General features: G+C 41.2%; 1 protein-coding gene across 9 annotated transcripts in view; it reads right to left on the minus strand.

Annotated features, from left to right (window-relative positions):
- Nucleotides 1–20,528, minus strand: part of elna (elastin a) — a 46,677-nt gene that overhangs the window by 4,742 nt on the left and 21,407 nt on the right. For 3 of the 9 annotated variants that reach the window (XM_053872450.1, XM_053872447.1, XM_053872446.1), the window contains exons 6-32: nucleotides 15,417–15,461; nucleotides 14,803–14,880; nucleotides 12,878–12,910; nucleotides 9,978–10,013; nucleotides 9,831–9,902; nucleotides 9,652–9,699; nucleotides 9,507–9,569; nucleotides 7,944–7,976; nucleotides 7,790–7,864; nucleotides 7,590–7,631; nucleotides 7,426–7,512; nucleotides 7,140–7,190; nucleotides 6,998–7,066; nucleotides 6,766–6,852; nucleotides 6,260–6,430; nucleotides 5,861–6,106; nucleotides 4,909–4,989; nucleotides 4,797–4,823; nucleotides 3,605–3,682; nucleotides 3,397–3,534; nucleotides 1,980–2,102; nucleotides 1,869–1,904; nucleotides 742–768; nucleotides 645–659; nucleotides 482–535; nucleotides 328–354; nucleotides 179–235 (exon numbers count right to left, since the gene is read on the minus strand). In XM_053872450.1, the coding sequence (XP_053728425.1) occupies nucleotides 179–235; nucleotides 328–354; nucleotides 482–535; nucleotides 645–659; nucleotides 742–768; nucleotides 1,869–1,904; nucleotides 1,980–2,102; nucleotides 3,397–3,534; nucleotides 3,605–3,682; nucleotides 4,797–4,823; nucleotides 4,909–4,989; nucleotides 5,861–6,106; nucleotides 6,260–6,430; nucleotides 6,766–6,852; nucleotides 6,998–7,066; nucleotides 7,140–7,190; nucleotides 7,426–7,512; nucleotides 7,590–7,631; nucleotides 7,790–7,864; nucleotides 7,944–7,976; nucleotides 9,507–9,569; nucleotides 9,652–9,699; nucleotides 9,831–9,902; nucleotides 9,978–10,013; nucleotides 12,878–12,910; nucleotides 14,803–14,880; nucleotides 15,417–15,461 (1,899 nt within the window). The remainder of the gene's footprint in view (nucleotides 1–178; nucleotides 236–327; nucleotides 355–481; nucleotides 536–644; nucleotides 660–741; nucleotides 769–1,868; nucleotides 1,905–1,979; nucleotides 2,103–3,396; nucleotides 3,535–3,604; nucleotides 3,683–4,796; nucleotides 4,824–4,908; nucleotides 4,990–5,860; nucleotides 6,107–6,259; nucleotides 6,431–6,765; nucleotides 6,853–6,997; nucleotides 7,067–7,139; nucleotides 7,191–7,425; nucleotides 7,513–7,589; nucleotides 7,632–7,789; nucleotides 7,865–7,943; nucleotides 7,977–9,506; nucleotides 9,570–9,651; nucleotides 9,700–9,830; nucleotides 9,903–9,977; nucleotides 10,014–12,877; nucleotides 12,911–14,802; nucleotides 14,881–15,416; nucleotides 15,462–20,528) is intronic. The other 6 variants (XM_053872448.1, XM_053872449.1, XM_053872452.1 and 3 more) reach the window with 6 other exon arrangements.

The following is a 20,528-nucleotide window of genomic DNA, read 5'->3' on the forward strand; positions in this document are numbered from 1 at the left end:
ACTGGGCGGAACAAGTGGTATTTTCTTCAACTGTTGCAGCCTGCATGTCCTTGATATATTGTGTTACTAACAGTAGCAGGACTGCAACTTCTGTAAATTATAGAGTTAACTACAATACTGTTTTTATGAATGAGTAGCTTGATTGATTCTTTCATGGAGTCATGAAGAGAGCGCTGACCTTGATAACCTCCTGCTGCAAGGGGGATTCCTGCTCCTCCTCCAGTTCCAGTTGGAGCTGCAAAATATATAAAAAATATAACATTTATAATATGCGACAACTACAAGCCTGTTAGTTCAACAGTTGTGACATTGAAAGGGTAAACTCACCACCATAATAGGGGTACACTCTTCCACCTGGACCAAAATAAGTTCATTCAACGTTATTTGATTGCAATACTTTGTTTTTTAATAAATTATAGAAGCAATTTAATCCGATTGAATAATACAGTAATTCTAAAACCTGTTGTTTGTGGGTCTTTACCTGGTAACACTGGCTTAGGAGCCTTTCCTGGTTTAACAACGTCACCTGATGGAACTAAAAATAATATTAAACGTCATTGCGCACACTCCAACTTATGTTTGCCTTTGTCTCCCTCATGTGGAAGACTTGACAACTCAGTCAGTACAGGAAACACTCAACTCACCTCCAGGTTGTGGACCTCCAGTCGGCACATATATGAAAGAACAAATTCATGAAAATGGTTGAAGACGTGTCATATTTTACAGACTCTTTACACCAACCTGCGACACCAGGAGCAGGTCCAGTTGCTGAAACACATAGACAGCATACATCAGATTGAATTTGTCCACGATATTATCATTTAATTTTTTATTAATCTAAAAATAAATAACTAAATAGAAATTACATTTAAAAAAAATCCACCACTATGGTGGGTTTCCTTATCTCCACCAGACCGTCATAGTGCGCAACTGTGTTTTTGGCTGAAGTATGTGCTTTAAATCCTGATAAATTTTCTATAAAATTATAAGAAACTGTTTGCTTTTTACTATATGTTTAACTACATATGCCCCTTAATTGTGCATCATGAAATGAAATAAAAACTTTCCACACTTTATCAGTAGAAGAGCAGTGACCACAACACAAGAGCACTGCAACAGACTGCAGGAACCGCACACATTTAGCTCACACACTTACGGACTGAAAGAACATGATCTTATCAACACACCATGAGACAGATGCTGAAAAGGACTTGGACAGTACGAATTGATGGTCTTTGCAAACAACAACTTGAATTTATTATTATCATAAATAAAATACAAATACAAAAGTAGAAATTGCCTTGGATTTCCAGAGAAAATATATGGACATTCTGATCAAGGGGGGTCAAAAGAGGAAGACCGAAATGAGAACGTGAGGAGGACTGGTGTATGAAACTTACTTGCTGCAGTCAACTTCGATAGGAAATGTTGAAAAGAGACAAAAAATGTGTTTGAACAGCATTACGTTGAGTGTAGTAATTAATTACAAGGCAAAGACAGAATGAAAAGTGCCATCAGGTAGCACATAGTGACCAATGGAATAGGCCATGTGCAGTTGAAAACCAGAAATAAATAATAATAAAATTTAAATTTTCATGTGATAACCATCTTATTATGTCAGATTTTTTTGTGTTACACCATTGTTCATTATTGTGAAAACTCAATGACACAAGTATTTGAGAGGAATATCGTGGCTTCAGAAGTGTGTACTGAGCCGGTTCACACAGTACTATGGCAGTAGCTCGCGGTTGCTAAAAGGTTGGTGACCCCTGGTCTAGATATTAACTATAATCAGTTTTGACTGCTGCAAAAACAATAACATGGGTGACGTGATCGGAGACATGCAAAGTAGTGGGATGTCACTGTACCTGTACCAGCGGTTGCATCAGGACCAACTTCCTTTGCTGTTTACACAACAAAAAGATGATAAACAAGAATTTCAAGGTGTTTTAAACAGGAAAACGATGTAGTGTTGTCACCTGGCTTTCCATCTCCAGGAACACCAGTGCCACTGGGCAACGCTACAGCAGCACCACCGGGCACATTGGGCAATGGACGCGGTGTGGCCCCGGGCCCCGGCAGCCCTACCCCCGTCACGCCCCCTGTTATTCATGAGTGCAGTAGTAATTACTTCTATTGAGTAACCCAAGCCATAATAAATGAAAACGCATTTTTTATTTTAAAAAATGATTCCCTTAAATGAATTCTCTCTATCTTAAATACACTCACGCCTGCTTTCCAAACAAAAACAAACAAACAAACAAAAAACAATGCACGCAGCTAACTAAGCGGCCGCTCAACTCGGCCCTCCGTGTTCCCCTCCTTATGACCTCTTATCAGTTACGGCCAAAAATGCTTGTTTTTGCATCAGATTAAAAAAATAACAATTGCAGTGAAAGTTGCGATCATTTATGGTTGTGGAACAACGTGACGTGAAATAAGAATCTTGGTAAATTAGCTTTAAAAAAAGAAAACTAATGTAGTGTTACTTTACAACCTAAAAAGCTCAAGGCAAAGAACACACACACGTTTGTATTTGTTCCTTTGAGAGGTTTCTCATTGCCATAATGCCTTCCCCAGCCTCTCATCCTTAACTTCACCAACCAAAACAAAAGGCTAACATTAACCAGCACCCCGAACCAAACTAGTTATCCTTAACCTTCATCCTCAAATTGAGGCCTGGGTATGTGGGGTCCAGTCAAACGGTCCCCACAATGGCATAAGATCCCCTCAAGGACAGTGCTTTGTTAAGAATTCGTCCCCACAAGTGAGGAGCAGCCAGACAGATGCGCAACAGCACACACAATAAATGTACATGCCAAATATAAAAAAATTAGGATAACATATCTCTTTTATTACAATGTTCCATGAGTAGTTTCCGTGTTGACAGTGTTGTTTTGTTACGGCGCTCTTCACACAGGTGGAGTCTGAGAGGTAAAGGTGGCGAATGTTTGACACTTGGAAGTGAATCCGGTGTCATTTAATAATAAAATATTAAATGCACTTAAGTCACTGGACTTCAGTAAATACATGATTGCATTTATAGAGTTCCGCTTTTCAGTTCTGTCTGTTATACATTTAAATAATCTGTAGACTTCATCTCAACAAAGTGGGGTCGCTGTTAATGATGCGTACATGTCCGTACTTTCATAACCGCACATGTGATGGAAGGATCCACTATTTCCATCTGAATTGTTGTGTGGAATTATAGTAAGAATATTTAGATATATGACGGAGGAGAAGTAGTGAGCATGTGACCTCCCATGACTGTTGACATTCACACACCTTGAGGAGCATAATATATAAATATACTGTATAAATATATGTAAATAATATATAAATAAATATATATAAATATGTAATGACAACATGATTTCTTTCTCTCATTCACAGTACCTTGAGGTGGTCCACCAGCAGGGACTTGTTGACCCCCTCCTGCGACAGCCCCACCAGCAACTGCTCCACCTGCAACAGGTCCACCACCTGCTGCGGTTCCTGTGGTCCCGATGCTGGCTCCTGTGGGTCCTGGGATTCCTGGTTGACAAAACAACATGATGCTAAACCAAGAATTTATGTAAATCTATAACAGATTTATTTACTGCACCATATTTAGCAGCCTTTGAACCTCCAGCATACTGTCCAGGACCGACCCTTTGTCCCCCGAAAACCTGCATTCCTGTCCCTGCACCCAAAGTGGATAAAGCACATTAAAAACCAAAATGTAAAATAGGCACTTAAAAATGAGGGCACAGGCCTTACTGCAGCAGCTAATGCAATATTTGAACACACATATTTTTTACCAGGTCCATATCCCCCTGCTCCTGCTTGAGACCTCGCTCACCTGATGCGAGTGCAGGGACCGGTACGTCTGAGTATCACTGATAATTACGCACTTGAAGGGGCAGAGCACTATAGGCTTATGTTATTATCATCCTTGCTTTTAAGGAAGGTGGTTCTTATCCAAACACTGTCCAATTTGAGGCAAGTATTTTCAAAGTAATCCACGTTACGGGTGTTTCTCACCGACACCACAAATGATAATGAAATTACATTCAATAAATGGAAGCAAAACCGCTGCCACATGTTGCTTGTGTTACTGTATCAGTGTGATTTGGTGTATTGAAGGTGAGCATTTTTGGGTGTAAATGATGTTTGACACATGTCTAATGGCTGTCCAGGTTAAAATCAGTCTACCACTGGTGTAAAAATGAGTTGTTTTTTTTAGCTGTCCAAGTTTAGACTGACTGTCTACGAATCTGTTCACTGATCATTGAGTGTTCAAAATCTTTTAATGTAATATTTGGCCCTCACTTATACAATTTATAGTCGTTTTCTTTTCATCTAATCTTCAATAATGAGCTGATTAAATTCTATAGTCTCGAGTTAGGCTAAAATATAGGCCGATTATCCACAGGTGCAGCCACTAAACTAACTACTACTAGACACCGAATGTACATCTAAGGCTCAGGGGGGTTATTCCTTTGTGTCACTAGGAAACGTACCACAAAAGGGTTCAGCTCCTGCTGATGACCATTTAACTGTTGAGAGAACCAGCCATTTGACTTCATATGAGGCTTCATGAATCAGTGTCCTCATTTTCAGAGCCCACTAGATGGCAGTGTCTGCGCTAACAACCATTTCAGTGGCCATTTTCATCAGTCCACCACGAGTTTAAAATAGTAACTGGAAATCAGTTTTTCTTTATTCTTAAACTTTCTGCCAAACAGTATGTGTCTCACCCTGGTGTCATGTACTCTCCACCTCCAGGGACGAATGAAAATGAGCAACAAACTCACCATATGGATAGCCACCTGCTGCCAAAGCTGCAACAGAGAGTCAAAAATGAAAGGCAGACTTTTTTTTTTTCTTCTCGATAGGGACTTGTTTTGTTGTAAGTTAAGTGCCTACATCCGTATCCAGGAAAAAACTGCGTTCTTCCGGGGTACACTGCGCCACCTCCACCTGGAATGGTCGCTGCACCTCCTGGACCTGCAACAGTTTCAGTCGCAGAATAAAAACGTGTGCGCAGCAAAAAACATTTTTACTTTTTATTTATTTATTTGGACCATTTTGGTACTTTACTATTGATGGGTGAGGATGAGGTGTCATGAAACCGTGCTTTGACTTTCAGAAGCCACTCGATGGCACTGTCTGCTGTATAATCCTTGACGTTGAACAACTCATTGAAACCTGACAGAATTTTGAAAACACCTACTGAGCTCTCTCTAGCACACTGTTTCATGAAGCCTCATCAACCCACCATTAGTAATTGTAGCCGCAAACGTTTCTGTATTTGAATCCCATTTCCTTAAGACGGTTTCTCTCAGTTATGTTACAGACGTTGTTTCATCCAGTTTCAGCCCAGTTGTTCTTCATTTATTTGACTTTGGTTGAAATTTTCTTTTTGCTTTGATGTCTTCCTTGGACGTTTCACAAGCAATCATGTTGCTTGAACATTGTCCAGATTTTTGATAGAACTTATCTCAACATCCAATATCTTTCGCAACACAGAGTGATGATAAGTGGTTTGGTCATCCCTTCCTGACATCACTCTTGAGTCTGAGATGTGACTCATGTCATTCGGCTAAGTAAGTAGGTGAGAACTGCAGACTAGTGAGTAGATTTGATCTGATACAGGTGTTGGTTTTGGAAATTAAAATTGATATGATGATTACCTCATTTATCTGTCAGAACTGAATGATTCCGTGACTTTCATCTGAAACTCTTTTTAAAAATTATTAAATCAGTTTGTTTTAGAGATTTTTTTTAAGCCACAAAGTGGCCATTTAAAAAGACTTGTATGTATATGTATGACTGAATGAACATTATCCAAAACAAGCTGGTCAACATGTCATTGTACCGTATTTGGCGGCTTTTGCAGCAGCAGCAGATGATGGGTATCCTCCGGTCCCTCGTCCACCACCACCAAGTCCGCCACCTCCAAGTCCGCCACCTCCAAGTCCGCCACCTCCAAGTCCGCCACCTCCAAGTCCGCCACCTCCAAGTCCACCACCTCCAAGTCCACCACCTCCAAGTCCTCCACCTCCAAGTCCGCCACCTCCAAGTCCGCCACCTCCAAGTCCGCCACCTCCAAGTCCACCACCGCCTGCAGTTTATGTATCCAGCAAAATATTAGTGCATGTATGCTGACATAATACATTTATTTACCCCAATTCCAGTAAAACAAGTGTGCATTGATCATCTTTCAAAAATATGTCTTAGCCCCAAATTCTAAGCGGACAATACCAGAGAACCATACCATATTTAGCCGCTTTTGAAGTTGCTCCTCCACGGCCAACTGCAGCCCCAAGGCCTCCTCCTCCAAGTGCACCAGCACCTCCAAGGCCAGCCCCTCCAAGGCCAGCCCCTCCAAGGCCAGCCCCTCCAAGTCCAGCCCCTCCAAGTCCAGCCCCTCCAAGTCCAGTGACTCCTGTTCAAAACAGTTTTCAGCTTTTTTTTTCTTGCTCTCACCCATTCCTCTTAATTTCATTGTATTTGAATATTTTCTCGGGTCAAATGGGTATATGTAGTTACTTGTAAGTATTTCCTGGGCCTTCTATATGAGCATAATAATGCATATTGCTCTAATATTAAATGCAAGAATTTTAAAAGAATATATTTCAAATTATTTCATCATCTATTTTATGATCAATATTGAAGAGGGGACAAGGTAAGTATGGCCTCCTGAGAAGAAGAATTGTTATAGAAATAGCTGTATGACAATTAAAAAAATGCAGTTTCAATATAGATTAGTACTGGGTATACCGTATTTAGCAGCTTTGGCTGATGGTGAATAGCCACCAGGAACTCCAGTTCTCGGATATCCACCAGGCACACCGCCCGGAACTCCTCCTACACCGATAGACACGTTAAGTACTTCAGTTAGGTCAGATGAAGTAATCATTCAGTCAATATGAAGATCAAAGGTAATGCAGGTGTAAACTTTTTTAAAGTTTTTGGATGAGTATATCATGATTTTGCTTTGACCCTGACGTACCTCCTGGAACCTGTCCTCCAACTCCTCCGACTCCTCCCACACTACCTACTCCACCAGCACCGCTCAAACCTGCATCAGAAAGCAACAAGAATCTCACCACATATTTCACAGAGTTGTATAACAAAATGGATGCTTTTATTACGATATTTGGCAGCTTTAGCCTGAGCAAGAGAGATGCCTCCAGGTCCAACTCCTGCAGAACCACAAAACATTTTTTTTTTGTTTAACTCTTCTGTCCACAAAACTATAAGAACAATACAAAATGAAACAGACTGGAGTGTATTAGGGCTACAAGGCAGATGCTTTTTATACTTTTATATATATCTTTTGCTCTCTACTTCTACGCTGAACACTTGGACATATAGTCGAACATGTTTAATCAAAAACACTGCTGACACAGGTTTGGTCTCAAACATGCTCACACATACCAGTCCCAACAGGATATCCCGGCTTTGAGCCCGGTCCACCTTTTCCTCCGGGAAGCCCAGCTCCTCCTTGACCAAAGCCTCCAAAGCCTGAGGCGTGTGATACGTAAATGAAGCAAGGTTTACACCCTCCACAGCATTGTCTCACTACACTTGTAAAGTCGTACCAAAGGGAGTTTTGCCACCAGCAATCTTAGATCCATAGGCACCTGAAAATGAAAAAAAGAAAAACTTAAATACTGAAAAATAAATACTAAAATATGTAATCTAGATTTTACAGTCATATGTATAATAATGATGCATGGTGCAAGAAAACAAAAGAGGTTCAAATGCTGTTAAATACGGAACAAAACAAGGTCCAGCTGACCAGGCACTTTAGGTGATTTAAGTGGGTATCCATGAAAGACTCCTGGCTGCATCTGCCCATTAAAACCTCGACCTCCTGTTGGGAATAACATTACATTTGGTTGGTAAATAGGAGGAAGAAAAAGGCCCAGATCCAAAGATATACCAAGATATACCTTGTCCTGGACCCCCTTGTCCTCCACCCCCTTCTGCATAAAGAAGGAAACATGTTTGTTATAGGATGCTTTGACTCAATTATATACATAACATACAGGGCCATGCCATCATACTTTACTCATTTATTTTCACCATTTGTGGTCATACAGTTGTGGGAGTAGTACAACTCACCTATCAGGGCACCAGTGGGTCAGTACATTACTATCAAGGTGTGAATGCCTGCACACCACTGTGATCTCAGGTGAGTGTGAGCACAGCTACTAGGGCTGTCAATAGTTTGAATACTTTGCTGAGTTACTTTAAAATTAATCACACATTTCGTATCTGTTCTAAAAGTAACGTGAAGGAAGATTTGAACACAAGAGTGGCCAATAATGCTTTATGCTTTTAGCATGTTTTTGAATTTCGCCAGTGTCTCTGTCTCTGCTTCCAACTGATCCAATAATGTGGTCTAATAAAATAAACTCTGAATCTGTTTCTATGTACACGCCAGAAAACATCGGTGACAGTGAGATGAGCTGTCATGCCACGGAGGGCACCTAATACTTGAGGGTATTTATCGCCACGATACAGTGCAGTATAGCAGGGTTGTTTGACCCAGACTCAAATACCAGGATGACTCAATAGTGCTACACAGAATTACTAGGTTAACCTACTTATATTGGTAATCCATGTGTTTAGTACAGATTGAATGCACCAGAGTCCGAGCTGTAGGAGTCTTAACTGAGCAACAACTTATATCCTCAACAGACAGACACACTCACCCAAAACAATTTGGCAAACTGTCACACAAGGTCAATAACATTTTCAGGTGGTGGTATTTATACCATGAATGAGGTAAAAAAAAAAAAAAAAAACACCTCGAATTCATGTGTATTTGGTATCCATCTTTCGTTGCTACGACACACTTGAAGCATTTCCTCCCAATGTTGCACATCTTAACACTAAACGCAGCAGATATAAAAAAAAAACATAATTGATTTATGAATGAAAGAAATTTGATTTTCTAATCTCATACCCGAAAGCCCTGACAGTTAATCTTCACGCTCTCTTATCAAACATACAGCGATGCTCCAAAAAAATGTTTCCACTGGATACGAGACGTTTTCTGTAGGACGATTTAGGAAAACAGTCCATCTGTCTTGTAGATAAAGTAAATGATGTAGCACTTTGACAACCGAGACAAATATCATGTCAAACTGTATGACGTTAAAGCAACACAAGTCACGAACATGCTCCAGGTGTCGGCTAGGTTTTGCAGAATTGAAAGCACATTGGTAATGGACGCTGAGATAAGTGTCGGCGTGAATAAGTTCGGTTCAGTCTTACATATTGGCGATGATGAAAAGCATGATGTGGTGCGAAAAGGAAAGGAAAAGCATTAACATTACAGCCAACTCTTGACTTTGCATCCCAAGTGTGGACGACTTTATCTTCAATCTGTTTGGGTTACATGGAAATAGCTTCTTCTCCACTCATCACACTTTTTCTTGAAACATTTAAGCACAAAACCAAACCTAACAATTTCCTGGCGTCTTGAAAAAAAAATGATCTAAACTTACGTGATTTCTGACTGAGTCCAGTGCCCGTGGCTACGCCAGGAAGAACTCCTCGTCCTCCAAATCCTGAAAACATAATCAGAAATCACTTGTTCATGTTGGAAACGCTGATTCATCCAGACATTTCAGGAACACAGAGGTGACCCACCAAGCCCTGGAACTATTCCACCTTGATAAAGTCCTGGCACACCAACACCTTTCAGAGCAACAACAAAAAAAATCACGTGTCTCCATCGATTTGCAGAGTATATAAAAGTTAATGTTGTCATTGTGAGTTATGTCTGAGACAAAGGACAACTCCAAGATAAGATTGGAGGTTTACTGAACCTGGCACTTTGGCTGCTTTCTTTGCTGCTCCTACACCAGGGCCTCCTCCAAAACCAGTCTGGGGAAGAGAAGCTGGGAAAGAGATTGGAAATAATGGAATCTCAGATGTTGGTTACGGAGCAGATATGTTTTGAATTCATTTCCAACCTCCAGTCCCTGCTCCCCTGGGTACGTATCCAGCACCTGCATTAAAGATTGGTTTAAAATCAGGAAACAATGACCATTAAACATGAAGTAAGGCCGAATGAGGAGTAGATAGAGAGTACAGTGGTACCTCGGTTTTCGAACGTCCCGGACTTTGAACAAATCAGAGTTCGAACAAAAATTTCGAGATTTTTTTACTTCTGATTTCGAACGAAAATCCAGAACTCGGACGCCCCCCAAAAAAGTCGGAAAAAACATAACGTGCGCGAACCGATCAGCTGACCCACAACGCGTTTTGTTAGTGTTTGTATATAACGCAGCCTCTGTATGCAGACGTGTCCCGTTAGCTACATTTACTGACTGTTTTTTCTTCATATTGAGGTGTAAAACCTTTCCTGTCTCCACACTGGACCGTGGTAGAGTGTCACAGGGGAGGTGCTCGCTCTCCACACCTCAGAGCCTGGAGCACTCACTCCAGGGTTTGATGTCCTGTTGTGGGCTGGAGCTGGGACAGGGATGAGGCGAGTCTGGGACAGAGCTAAGTTACTTGGTTTATGACTTTGTCACAGCCAAACTGCACAGAAGCGCACATTCAGAGCTGGACACGCACCGGGCACCTCTTCACTTCTGGAGAGACGTCACTCACTCGGCAACCCCTCCCACATGCAGCGGCCACACACATAGAGGAACAGCGCACCTGCAGCAGACACTCTACATTCACTCCTACAAAAGACTATTTTAAGGCTTGGAACGCATTATTTCTTTTTCCATTCATTGTAATGTGAAAAATCGATTCAGATTTTTTCTTCTCGAACTGCCGTCTGGAACGGATTGTGGTCGAGAACCGAGATACCACTGTATATTGACTGCTTCCAAAACTCTCCCGCTCTCCTTTTCAAAATCTGAAAAACAACTTAAATCAGTTGAAGCAGGGATGGCAGTGCCACAGAGTACACAACACCCTGGCTGCACTACAAAAACACAAAATCTTAATTTTTTTTAGTCTGATTTTTATCAAAATATCTCATCCCACTTGAGTAAAGTTATGATGTTTCAGCAAGATGGATAAACTTCTTTTAAGACAATGCAGTCTTGGCTGTGTTGTTTTTTTTTTAAAAAAACAACCTTATTCCACGGTACTTGTTATCTGTAGCAGTACTCACATGTCGACAAATGTTTCACAGTAATGTTCATCATTGAAGAATAAAGCTGATGTTAATGTTGATAAATAACGAATTATTCAGTGGTGTAGTGGGTGTAAAGAGGTAGGGATGACCTTAACCAGTCAAGATCATTCTGCTCTGCCTTGTTTGTTAGTGACACAGCCATCCCTACTTCATACACTTTTCTAAGTGCATCTAATGCTTTCCACATGTGGATTTCTTTTCCCGTTTCAATGATTTCAAAAGTAAGTTTTGCTACAAATGTTCATCCCCCTTAAACATATCAGGCTTGTCACTTTTTGTTCACGTCACACTAAGCATGGTTCATGGTGGTCAATATAGTGCAGTCGACAAGGAGTAACATGACCTTTGCCTGTATTTCTGTGGCCCTCAGGAGGTCAGAGCTAAACTACAAAAGAAATTGATATATAATGAAAGGTTATTTAGGGATTTAAAAAGTGATGAAGTCATGATAAAGTCCCTTTGTGCCTTATGTTTTACCCACAGTTATGTTACCATGATACTCATCACTTAAAAGATATAATATTTTGGATTTCTATTGACAATATTTCAGTAAAACATATATAAAATAAGTATTAGAAAATAAATTCTTGCAAGACTGTAATGTCATGGTGCAATTTGACCTTTTCCAATTTTGTCCATGTTTTAAAACTATGAGAGTAATACAATGTATATCAAACTGACTGTCCATCTGACGATTATTGTGTTGACAGATGAATGGAGATGGCCGCGGTCATGATCCCAAATTGAATTGATCAGAAGGCAGAAGATGAGACAGATGACTGGCGGTGGCATCACGCTGCTATGAAATCACTACCAGCTTTGCGACGCTGTCATGTGTTGGCACTAACGCATGATTTAGGTAGCTCGAGTAACAAAGGCTTGGAAAGTTACGAGGCCAGTGTGTTTCAACTTATTTATGGCGGTCATTAAAGGACATTTCTGTGCTGCAAAAATATGCAACCGTTCTACCAGACTGTGCGGTGTGTATTGACACCCACTAGAGGTCAGTGTTGCACTGAAATGGCTTGACCGTTACAGACTGTCCGGAGACTGACCGCAGGTAGTCAGAGAAGCTAATGAAGTCTTCTCACTATGTCATGCAGCATCAGCATCAAAAGGAACATTGAATTTAATGACAAGTGAAGTCCAGTATGCATGGCATCCACTCTCCCTCATCTAATGCCTCATTTCTTTGGCAATGCTCTCCACAGGAAATCAACTGTCAGCCTCACTTGTAAAGGATTCTGGCATCTGGATGAAACACAATCATTTAAGTGTTTTTTTTTTCTTTCTTTCTTTCTTTTTCTTCTTACATTTCTGACTTCTCCTTGTGCTTAGCTGGAACAGACGTTGCGCACACTTGTAAGTATGCGGCCTGGGAGATTTGGTGAGGAGAAGTTTGGCTGCGGATTGTTTTGTTCTAAGCGGAACAAGTTGTTATTTTGAGTGTCATGAATACGGCGCAGATGGATTCTTGGGACTCACGGAGTCCATCTGCCAACTCATACCTAACAGGCCGCCCCCTGCCAACATTCCGTCCTCATGCTGATTGGAAGACTCCTCTTAATCAGAGAGCCCTATTACGGGTGAATCGTCTACTGCCATTCCAATAGTTTAGATTCGACTAATACCTGATGAAAGCATCGTCTATTTGCCAGCCATTAATATAAAACATTCACAGGCTCCTTGAAGATTCTGATTGAAATCCATGTGTACCTTGTCCTACGACCCCTTGTCCTCCAACTCCTGCTGTATAAAGAAGGAAACATGGCTGTTAGCAGATGATCAGATTCAGTTCTCAGTTCAATATAATGCGCAGAGAATCTTCTGCACATGTTTGTCTCACACACCCATGAAGTTTGTACAGCCGTCTGTCCTCAGGCTAAGATACATAAGAGAAAAGAGTTTTCCGACCGCCATAGGAACCGCAAAGGACTGAAGCAACTACAGGCAGGAATGTGTAACTGTACTGACGTGATGGACGGACAGGCATAAAAAACATCCGGTTATACCTCATTTCTGAATCAAACCTGGGGTTTTAAGTTCATTTGATCTTTGAGGATTTTCAACAGTTCCATATTTTCATTGACATGTTTCATGACTGTTCTTTAGTGTTTCAAAATCTTCATCAAACTGTAATCCTCAAATATTCACACATGATCTTTTGGCCATGGGCATGTGCGCGTCCTGCATATAAAAATCACATTTATGATACCTGGAAGACTCAAAAGCCAAGCAGCACACAGTCCCAATGAGCTTCTCATTACTATAAAAAGTGATGCAGCATCATGCTCTGAGTTCTTTGTCTGGATGTTTTACTTCATCATTACAGTACAAATATTCACAGTTTGTGACTAGATATGATATTCAGTGGCTCAGTAGTGCAGCAGGAGGTTTACGAGATACAAGACCTTGCTGTCAAGAGAAAAATATTCCACGACATTTGACTTCTAACTTGGCTGAACTCAGTCAAGAAATCATGTGTTGATCGACCGACCTTTTTTCATTGTAGCTCAGTTATTGGCTCTTTTCATTTTGAGGTAAAATGACAAGGAATTGTATTGTGCAAATCACATTGTTAGGTGATTATGTATTATCTTTATTCATTTACAACATATTCTTTAGGGATAATTATATATTTGTGCTCTTCAGATGTCGAAATATTGTAATAACACAGTTTCTTCTTTTTCACTTTTGCTGCCAACTTGTTTTCAAATGATGCGATAAATGGTTTGATCTGACTGAGTTGTGAAATAACTCAAGCTCACTTTGTAAAGCAGCTGAGCCAGAAACAACTCCCTGAAGGAATTTTAGTTATAACCAGAAGAACAAGAGAAGCACCAGACACAAGGTGATTCAGGATCAAGTTCAGCAGGTTGTCTGGTGTTTGGCCACTGGTTGGAGACCATGGAGCAGATTTGAAAGCAGATGTGGAGGCTACATTAGCACTCTGGCCCCGCACCCTGGGATGCATGAGTCAGAGCTGGCTGGTTTACACAGGGAAATGGAGGTTTAAAAAAAAATCCGGATGAATCACAATGATCAAGAACATTTGAATTCTATAAATAAACATCATTAACGAAAGGACCCGATTTAGCAATGACTCGCACAGTCTCGCTCTCTTAAACCCAGATCAGTTTCACCTTCGTATTTGACTGGAATGTGGAGTGAAATTCTGAAATATCACGTGTAAAAATAAAGCGAGAAAATATCTGAAAGACCAAATGCGAAAGATCTAATCTTGATTTACTAATCAAAAGTTAAGACGCGGGGCCACTGGGGATGGCTGGGTGCGGTGGGATGGATGGATGGATGGAGGAATGGGGTTGAAATGCGGCTTTGGAAAGCTGAGTTGAGTCCAGGAATCAGGTTTGATTTAACATGGATGTCCCAGGCTACTCTTAAACATTCATTTATTCTGAGCAGCCACGTACATAACTGGGGGAATTCTTATCAGGGCTGCCAGAGGACGGTGCCAGCAGCAATTATGGGATCACAGTCAACCCCAGGACAAGAAGGAACATATCAGTCAAGGAACGGGAATCAAACCTGAGACTTCGGAATTCAACTCAACCTGGATAGTACAATATAATACACCTGGTGAAGCCAAAGATTATGCAGACTGATCGGTAAAGGGAAACCTGATCCGATTATGCTTTTAGCAACTTTGTGTGCATGTCCCGGGAGTCCTGCAGGGCGCACGCCATAACCCCCGTAACCTTCAAGAGAAAGAGAAGAAGAATAAACTTCACTCCAGCCATCCAACCTTTACAGGACAACTGTGAAACAACATGGCCTGAGTCTCATCCCTGGATTCTCCTTCCATTTGGCCTCCTCACCAGTGAGACCTGCATTAGGCGTCCACATTTATATAGAACAAGCAGGCTGCTCTCCTTGTTGGTAGTGAGATATGAGGCTTCATGAAACACTGTTCTCATTCTCTTAGAAGGTCTCCAACATCTGGACCATTTCAGTGGAACCTCACATCATTTTAAAACAAAGAGCGCCACCTACTGAGCTCTGAATAGGAGGACACTGTTTTATGAAGCTTCATCAGCCCATCACAGCCTGGACAGAACTCTGAATTTGAGCGGTGAGAGAAGGAGAGAGGGTTGACTGTCTAATGCACCACAGTCAGTCAATATACCTGAAATTCTCCACCTGTCGAGGGATGTCATTTCCATTATCTTCCATCTTACAGCCTTCATTCAGACTAATATTAATAATATTATATATTTATAATATTACAACTCACCGCCTCCAAGTCCGCCGCCTCCACCAGCTCCAAGGTTACCATAACCTGCGATTAAAAGGAGGCAGAGTAATCCATGACTAAAGCCAAGCTGGACAAACAAGTCTCTCTGTACATTCCTCTGTATGTCAATGATAAAATGATTTGTAATTCAAAAGCTGTAAGTGATACATCTTGTGATTATAAACACACAACAACGTCAGACACCAAATCATCTGTTGACTTTAAAACCACCTGGCTTTTTGTTTCCACAAAGTTAAGTCTGCTCTAAACATCTCAGGCGTCGATCTCTTTCCTGGGCGAAACACACAGTGGGTGGCAGAGGTTTTTGGCTTTACTTGCGGAATGAGTAAAGTCGCATTCCGTTTTGGATTTGTGCTCGCTGAGAAGACGATAAAATGAGAAGAGACGGAAATAGGGAAAAGGTGTCGGGGAGGAAATGGATTAAACTCAATATTAGCACTTGCACATGGACGAAGAGAGGCAGAACAAAGACGGTGAACAAACACGGCGCCTGGCGTTCTCAGATAGAAATCACAAACATGAAACAGGCTTCAAACTGGTGGAGGATTTGAGAAGAGGAAAGAAGACTTTAAGACTGAGCTTTAATGTTTTTTTTTCTTCCTCCTTCTGCCCGGCACTGACTTGTCTTGTGGTATTTATGCCGCATGTTTAGGTTTTCACAGCAGAAGTGTGATTCTAATGAGGATCAGATCCTTTGTTTCAACTTCTTCCCTCCTTTGTTCTTGAGCCATTTTACATACTGCACTCCAACTGGTTAATGCCTGCCATGAGTGTAGTCCTCTCATGCTTTCTGTGTCAAATGGAACGGTAGAGGTGAGAGAAAGAAGCTGGGCTGAACTGTTGGGTTGTTCAACCCGAGAATGTGAATTTGGGGTGGTGGTCAGCCATTTGTCATCACATGGTTTTTGTTGTGTTGCTGCTGTAAGTGACTCCATTTGCTTGCTCCACAGCAAGGTGATGGTTTCTGTTACTCGGAACAGAATAATGTCAGATACTCACATAATGTCTACTATGAAACACAATATATATTCATGTTCATAATGAATTCAAATAAAATAAAATAATTCATGTGGAAACACACATAAATACGAAATATAGAATATTAATTTACTACAAAAAAACTTTAAAAGGCAAAATTTTGCTTTTAATGCGCCTAAATGTTTAGTCAGTAACATACGGATAATCATTATTCAGGTTAAAAAAATGTGCTTAGATCAGCCTCATTGTTACTTATTTATTAATGTTATTTCTATTTAGAAAACGCGTTTAGCATTTAGTCAAGATCTAAATAGGAAAGCTGGTGGCAGTAGCACACTGTATGTAGTTCACTGTCCTGACACCACAGTAAACTAATGTAGTGGAGCCTTCAAGGCAGCGTGACCAACCCTTCAAAGGATTTGGGGATCCGGATGGTGGTTCGGAACACCGCCAAATTGTAGACAGACAAACGATCACATAATCTCTGCTCAGGTTTCATGTGTCAAACTTAGATTATTCCTTTAATGATTGAATATTGCAGACTAAAACTAGCATTTGCTGCTGGGAACAAAGGTGCCATCTGGCAAACGCATTCTTAACTGTAAATGTCAGGGAAAAGCCAGCGGGATGGATCATTTCATCAGGAAAAGATAGATTGAGTTAAGTGAGAATCCCCCCTAATAAGAGCTTCCAAACACAGCTTAAAGCTTTGTTAACAAAAATGTGAAAGTTTGTTAATGAAGGGGAGGAGAAGAAATTGTATTTGTTACTGGCAAGAGCTTGTTTTTTAGCAAACCCTGAAGGCCAAAAAGTCTGCAAGATCTAAGCATGGGAAACAGGCTGAGAGAGGGGGGGTCGCACTGGAGGGTGCAGGGGGGCTGGACCGGGCCCAGCCGCGCCGAGAGTGCAGGTGATGATACTGATGCGGTGGAATGCGCGAGAACAGACCAAGAGACAAGGATGGAAGTGTAGGGTTTCATGACCCAATCAAAACAAATGTGGGCACTGACTTTGCCAAGAGCTCCACAAACACACCAAGAATGCAACACGAGCTCAGACGCTAACATAAGCATATTTGTAAAGACCACTCTCACTCTCCAAAGCTTTCATGTCTGCTCCCCTAAATTGTTTAAACCTTCCCGGGACAAAAGATTATAATAAAAACAGCCATCAATACTAATAAATTAACCCGATACGAGGCTCTCCTTCCAGCATCTCCTAAGCTCATGTGAAGTATCGGCCTCATTCGTCTGCTCTTTTATCGACACGCTCCAGATAGGGCCGGAGCCTTTGCCAGCAAATATTTTCTAAGATTAAATAAATTTGGAATATTATTAATGCCTTTAACTCTGCAAGGCTATTTGGATTTCTATTGCAATTCTACTTTTAGTCTCCCCCGTAAAATCCCAGAGTCAGAGACGCCTTTCTTAATCGGGGTGTGGGTTCGGAAAAATGCAGCACGGGGTGCACCGCAAGTCATTGGAGATCCTGAAGAGTTGAATCCATCATCTGGCTTAACTGTGCTCACATGTGCACGACCGAGAAGACGCCTGGCAGTCAGAGTCAGGGTCCACCGGCACCTGCCATGTTGAGCTCGGCTCTTACTGTCTGAGCAAAGGAGCCAAGTCGCAGACATGCCGAATTCCACCTGAGAGGATGTGCCGCCCGAGTGGCCGTGAGAGCAGGCGCCCCTCGTGTTCTGTTTCATAAATAGACAAATAACTCAATAATAACAATATTACAACAATAATAAAAATATAATAACAAAATTGGAAGTAACAATCTGCTCTACTGTTGTGACTATAAAATGAAGGCTAGCTCAGCTTCAGTTCACTTTTTTAAATTATCTCTCAGTGTTCTCTGGATGTTTTTGTTTTAGGTTTCAGCACCTAGTTTTGACGGCCTGATGAGGCTTCATGAAACATTTTCAGAGCTCAGTAGGTGGTGCTCTTGGTTTAAAAATAATGTAAAGGTTGCCATCTAGAGGGCATTGAAAATAGGACACTTTATTATTTATATTTCTGTGCAGGCCGTGGGCCACATGTGGCCCTCAGGCAGCCCCTGCTTGGACCCCAAGAAGCACACAAATAGAAGTCATTTTCATTTTCCATTGAGTCCTATTTTATGATTCCCTAGCTCCCAGGCCACAGATGTTCAGCTCTGTGGCCTGAAGGGAAAATGAATTTGGCCAGGTGGTTTTCAGCGACATGGTTCAGCTATCACTAGTCACACACAGCATTTAATTAAGAATGAAAATCGGCACATTTGGGGTCATTAATGGTCTGTTTATTCTAAACCGTGCATTCATCACATTGTTGGACTGTAACAGAAGTGAGATTTCAGCACTGCGTTCTGCGCTATTGATACTGCTGCTGCCAGAATCCGATTGATTGCTCAAAATCGTGTAAACCCTGGTTTTGACCTTCATCCCGGAATGCTCCGGAGAACACTTGAGACCCCAACTGCATTTGGAGCAGGCACTGTAACTCAACAAAAGTCCAGGAAATCCAATACTACACAGGAGAGTGAGATGGAGGCCAGAGAAATTGGAGGTTAAGTGAAGCATTACTACATCACATCACAGTTTTCCTACTTAAACCCCCCCCCCAACACACACACACCCGCCAGAAACAGCTTTCCATTCAAAAATATCACTTATTTTTACAGCTTAGCCGTGACATGCATAATTGCGTGTGGTCGAGATGCATTTAAGGGAACTTAATTGTTGACCAAGAAGCATGAGTTGGTATTTTGAGCTCATAGTAATGGCACTGGAGTCTTGTCGGAGCAGGTTATTTTCAGATATGGAGAAATGAAATATGCGCGAGACTGGCCTGAGTGAACAAGAATGTCATCTCACTTAATTTAAAGCGACTCTTAAAAAGTTGGCCAGACAGTCCGGTTAGTTCATACACATTCACAAGCCATGTTCCTGAACTTAGGTCTAGTTAAAATAGTGGAACTGATCCACAGGGAACAGAATGATCTGGTTTCAATCACTCTACTTTTGGGTTAGCTAAGGTAACTCCTCTCTTTTCAACCCCCCCAAAAAAACCATCAGTCAAAGAGTGTCGTGGGCCCTGAAGGTTTTTCTCACAACTATCACTTTCTCCTTTTTTTTTTTTCATTTCCAGATGTTCTGTTCCGGCTAGATACGAGGTGTTAATAGGAGCAACAGAGGGAACCCAGGCTGTGATGGATTTCCATCCTCATGGAAGCAAGCTATTTCACAGGGGATCCATCTTAGATCAGAGTAGATGTTGACAGAATGTCATCTGACTGAATCGCTGGAATTGAGATGGGATCCAAAACGCATTGTCTAATTCCTGGGATAAACTGGATTACCGCTTATTGAATTTCCCGGACCTCCCCATCGGGAAAAGTGAAATTCAGTTTACTCTACTTCAACTGCTGCAGTGCATTATGGGAGTGCTTTTTAACGTAGGATTTCATTTTACAACAATTTTTGTATTTCATAACCTATTCTGGGATTCTAACCCCATTTTTCAACACTTTTTTTTGTAAAAATTTGGGCAATGTCGGCGCTCCGTCGCTGCCAGAGAGGAAGGAATCTTATTTTTAAGGAATACTTTTTCAGAAGACAGATAAGAATGTGTAATGTGGTTTGCCATTCTAATGATATCCAAAATGCCATGAAAAAAAAACCCTCGGTAAAAACGGTATAGCAGAAGAAGTTGAAGTAAGTAGTAGAATTCACCAGAAAGGAAGAATGCTGTGCTAGAATCTATGAGGGTGAGGGTAAGTTGAGGAATGATGAATCCGTTTTAACAAAATTTTAGAATATGTTTGTGCATGTTTATAGCGTTATAGCGTTTATATAGAGTTTTCACCTCATGTGGCCTGAGAGCTTTAAGTTTGATGCCTGAATAGATGTTTCCGATGAATAATTTTCTCCCAATACAACTTCCGAAAAGCTAGTTTTATGAGGAAAATGTCAGTGCCATACAGTACAGTACAGTACAGTACCATATCAGCACTCCATTCTGAAACACCCACTTGATCTGGCAGAATTAGTGTCCAGGGCGTGTGTCTTGAACATAGACAAAATACATCGCTCTATTCCAAGCCCAATATGCACAAAGCTGGATGGAA

This window comes from Synchiropus splendidus, chromosome 8, assembly GCF_027744825.2.
Source record: "Synchiropus splendidus isolate RoL2022-P1 chromosome 8, RoL_Sspl_1.0, whole genome shotgun sequence".
NCBI lineage: Eukaryota > Metazoa > Chordata > Actinopteri > Syngnathiformes > Callionymidae > Synchiropus > Synchiropus splendidus.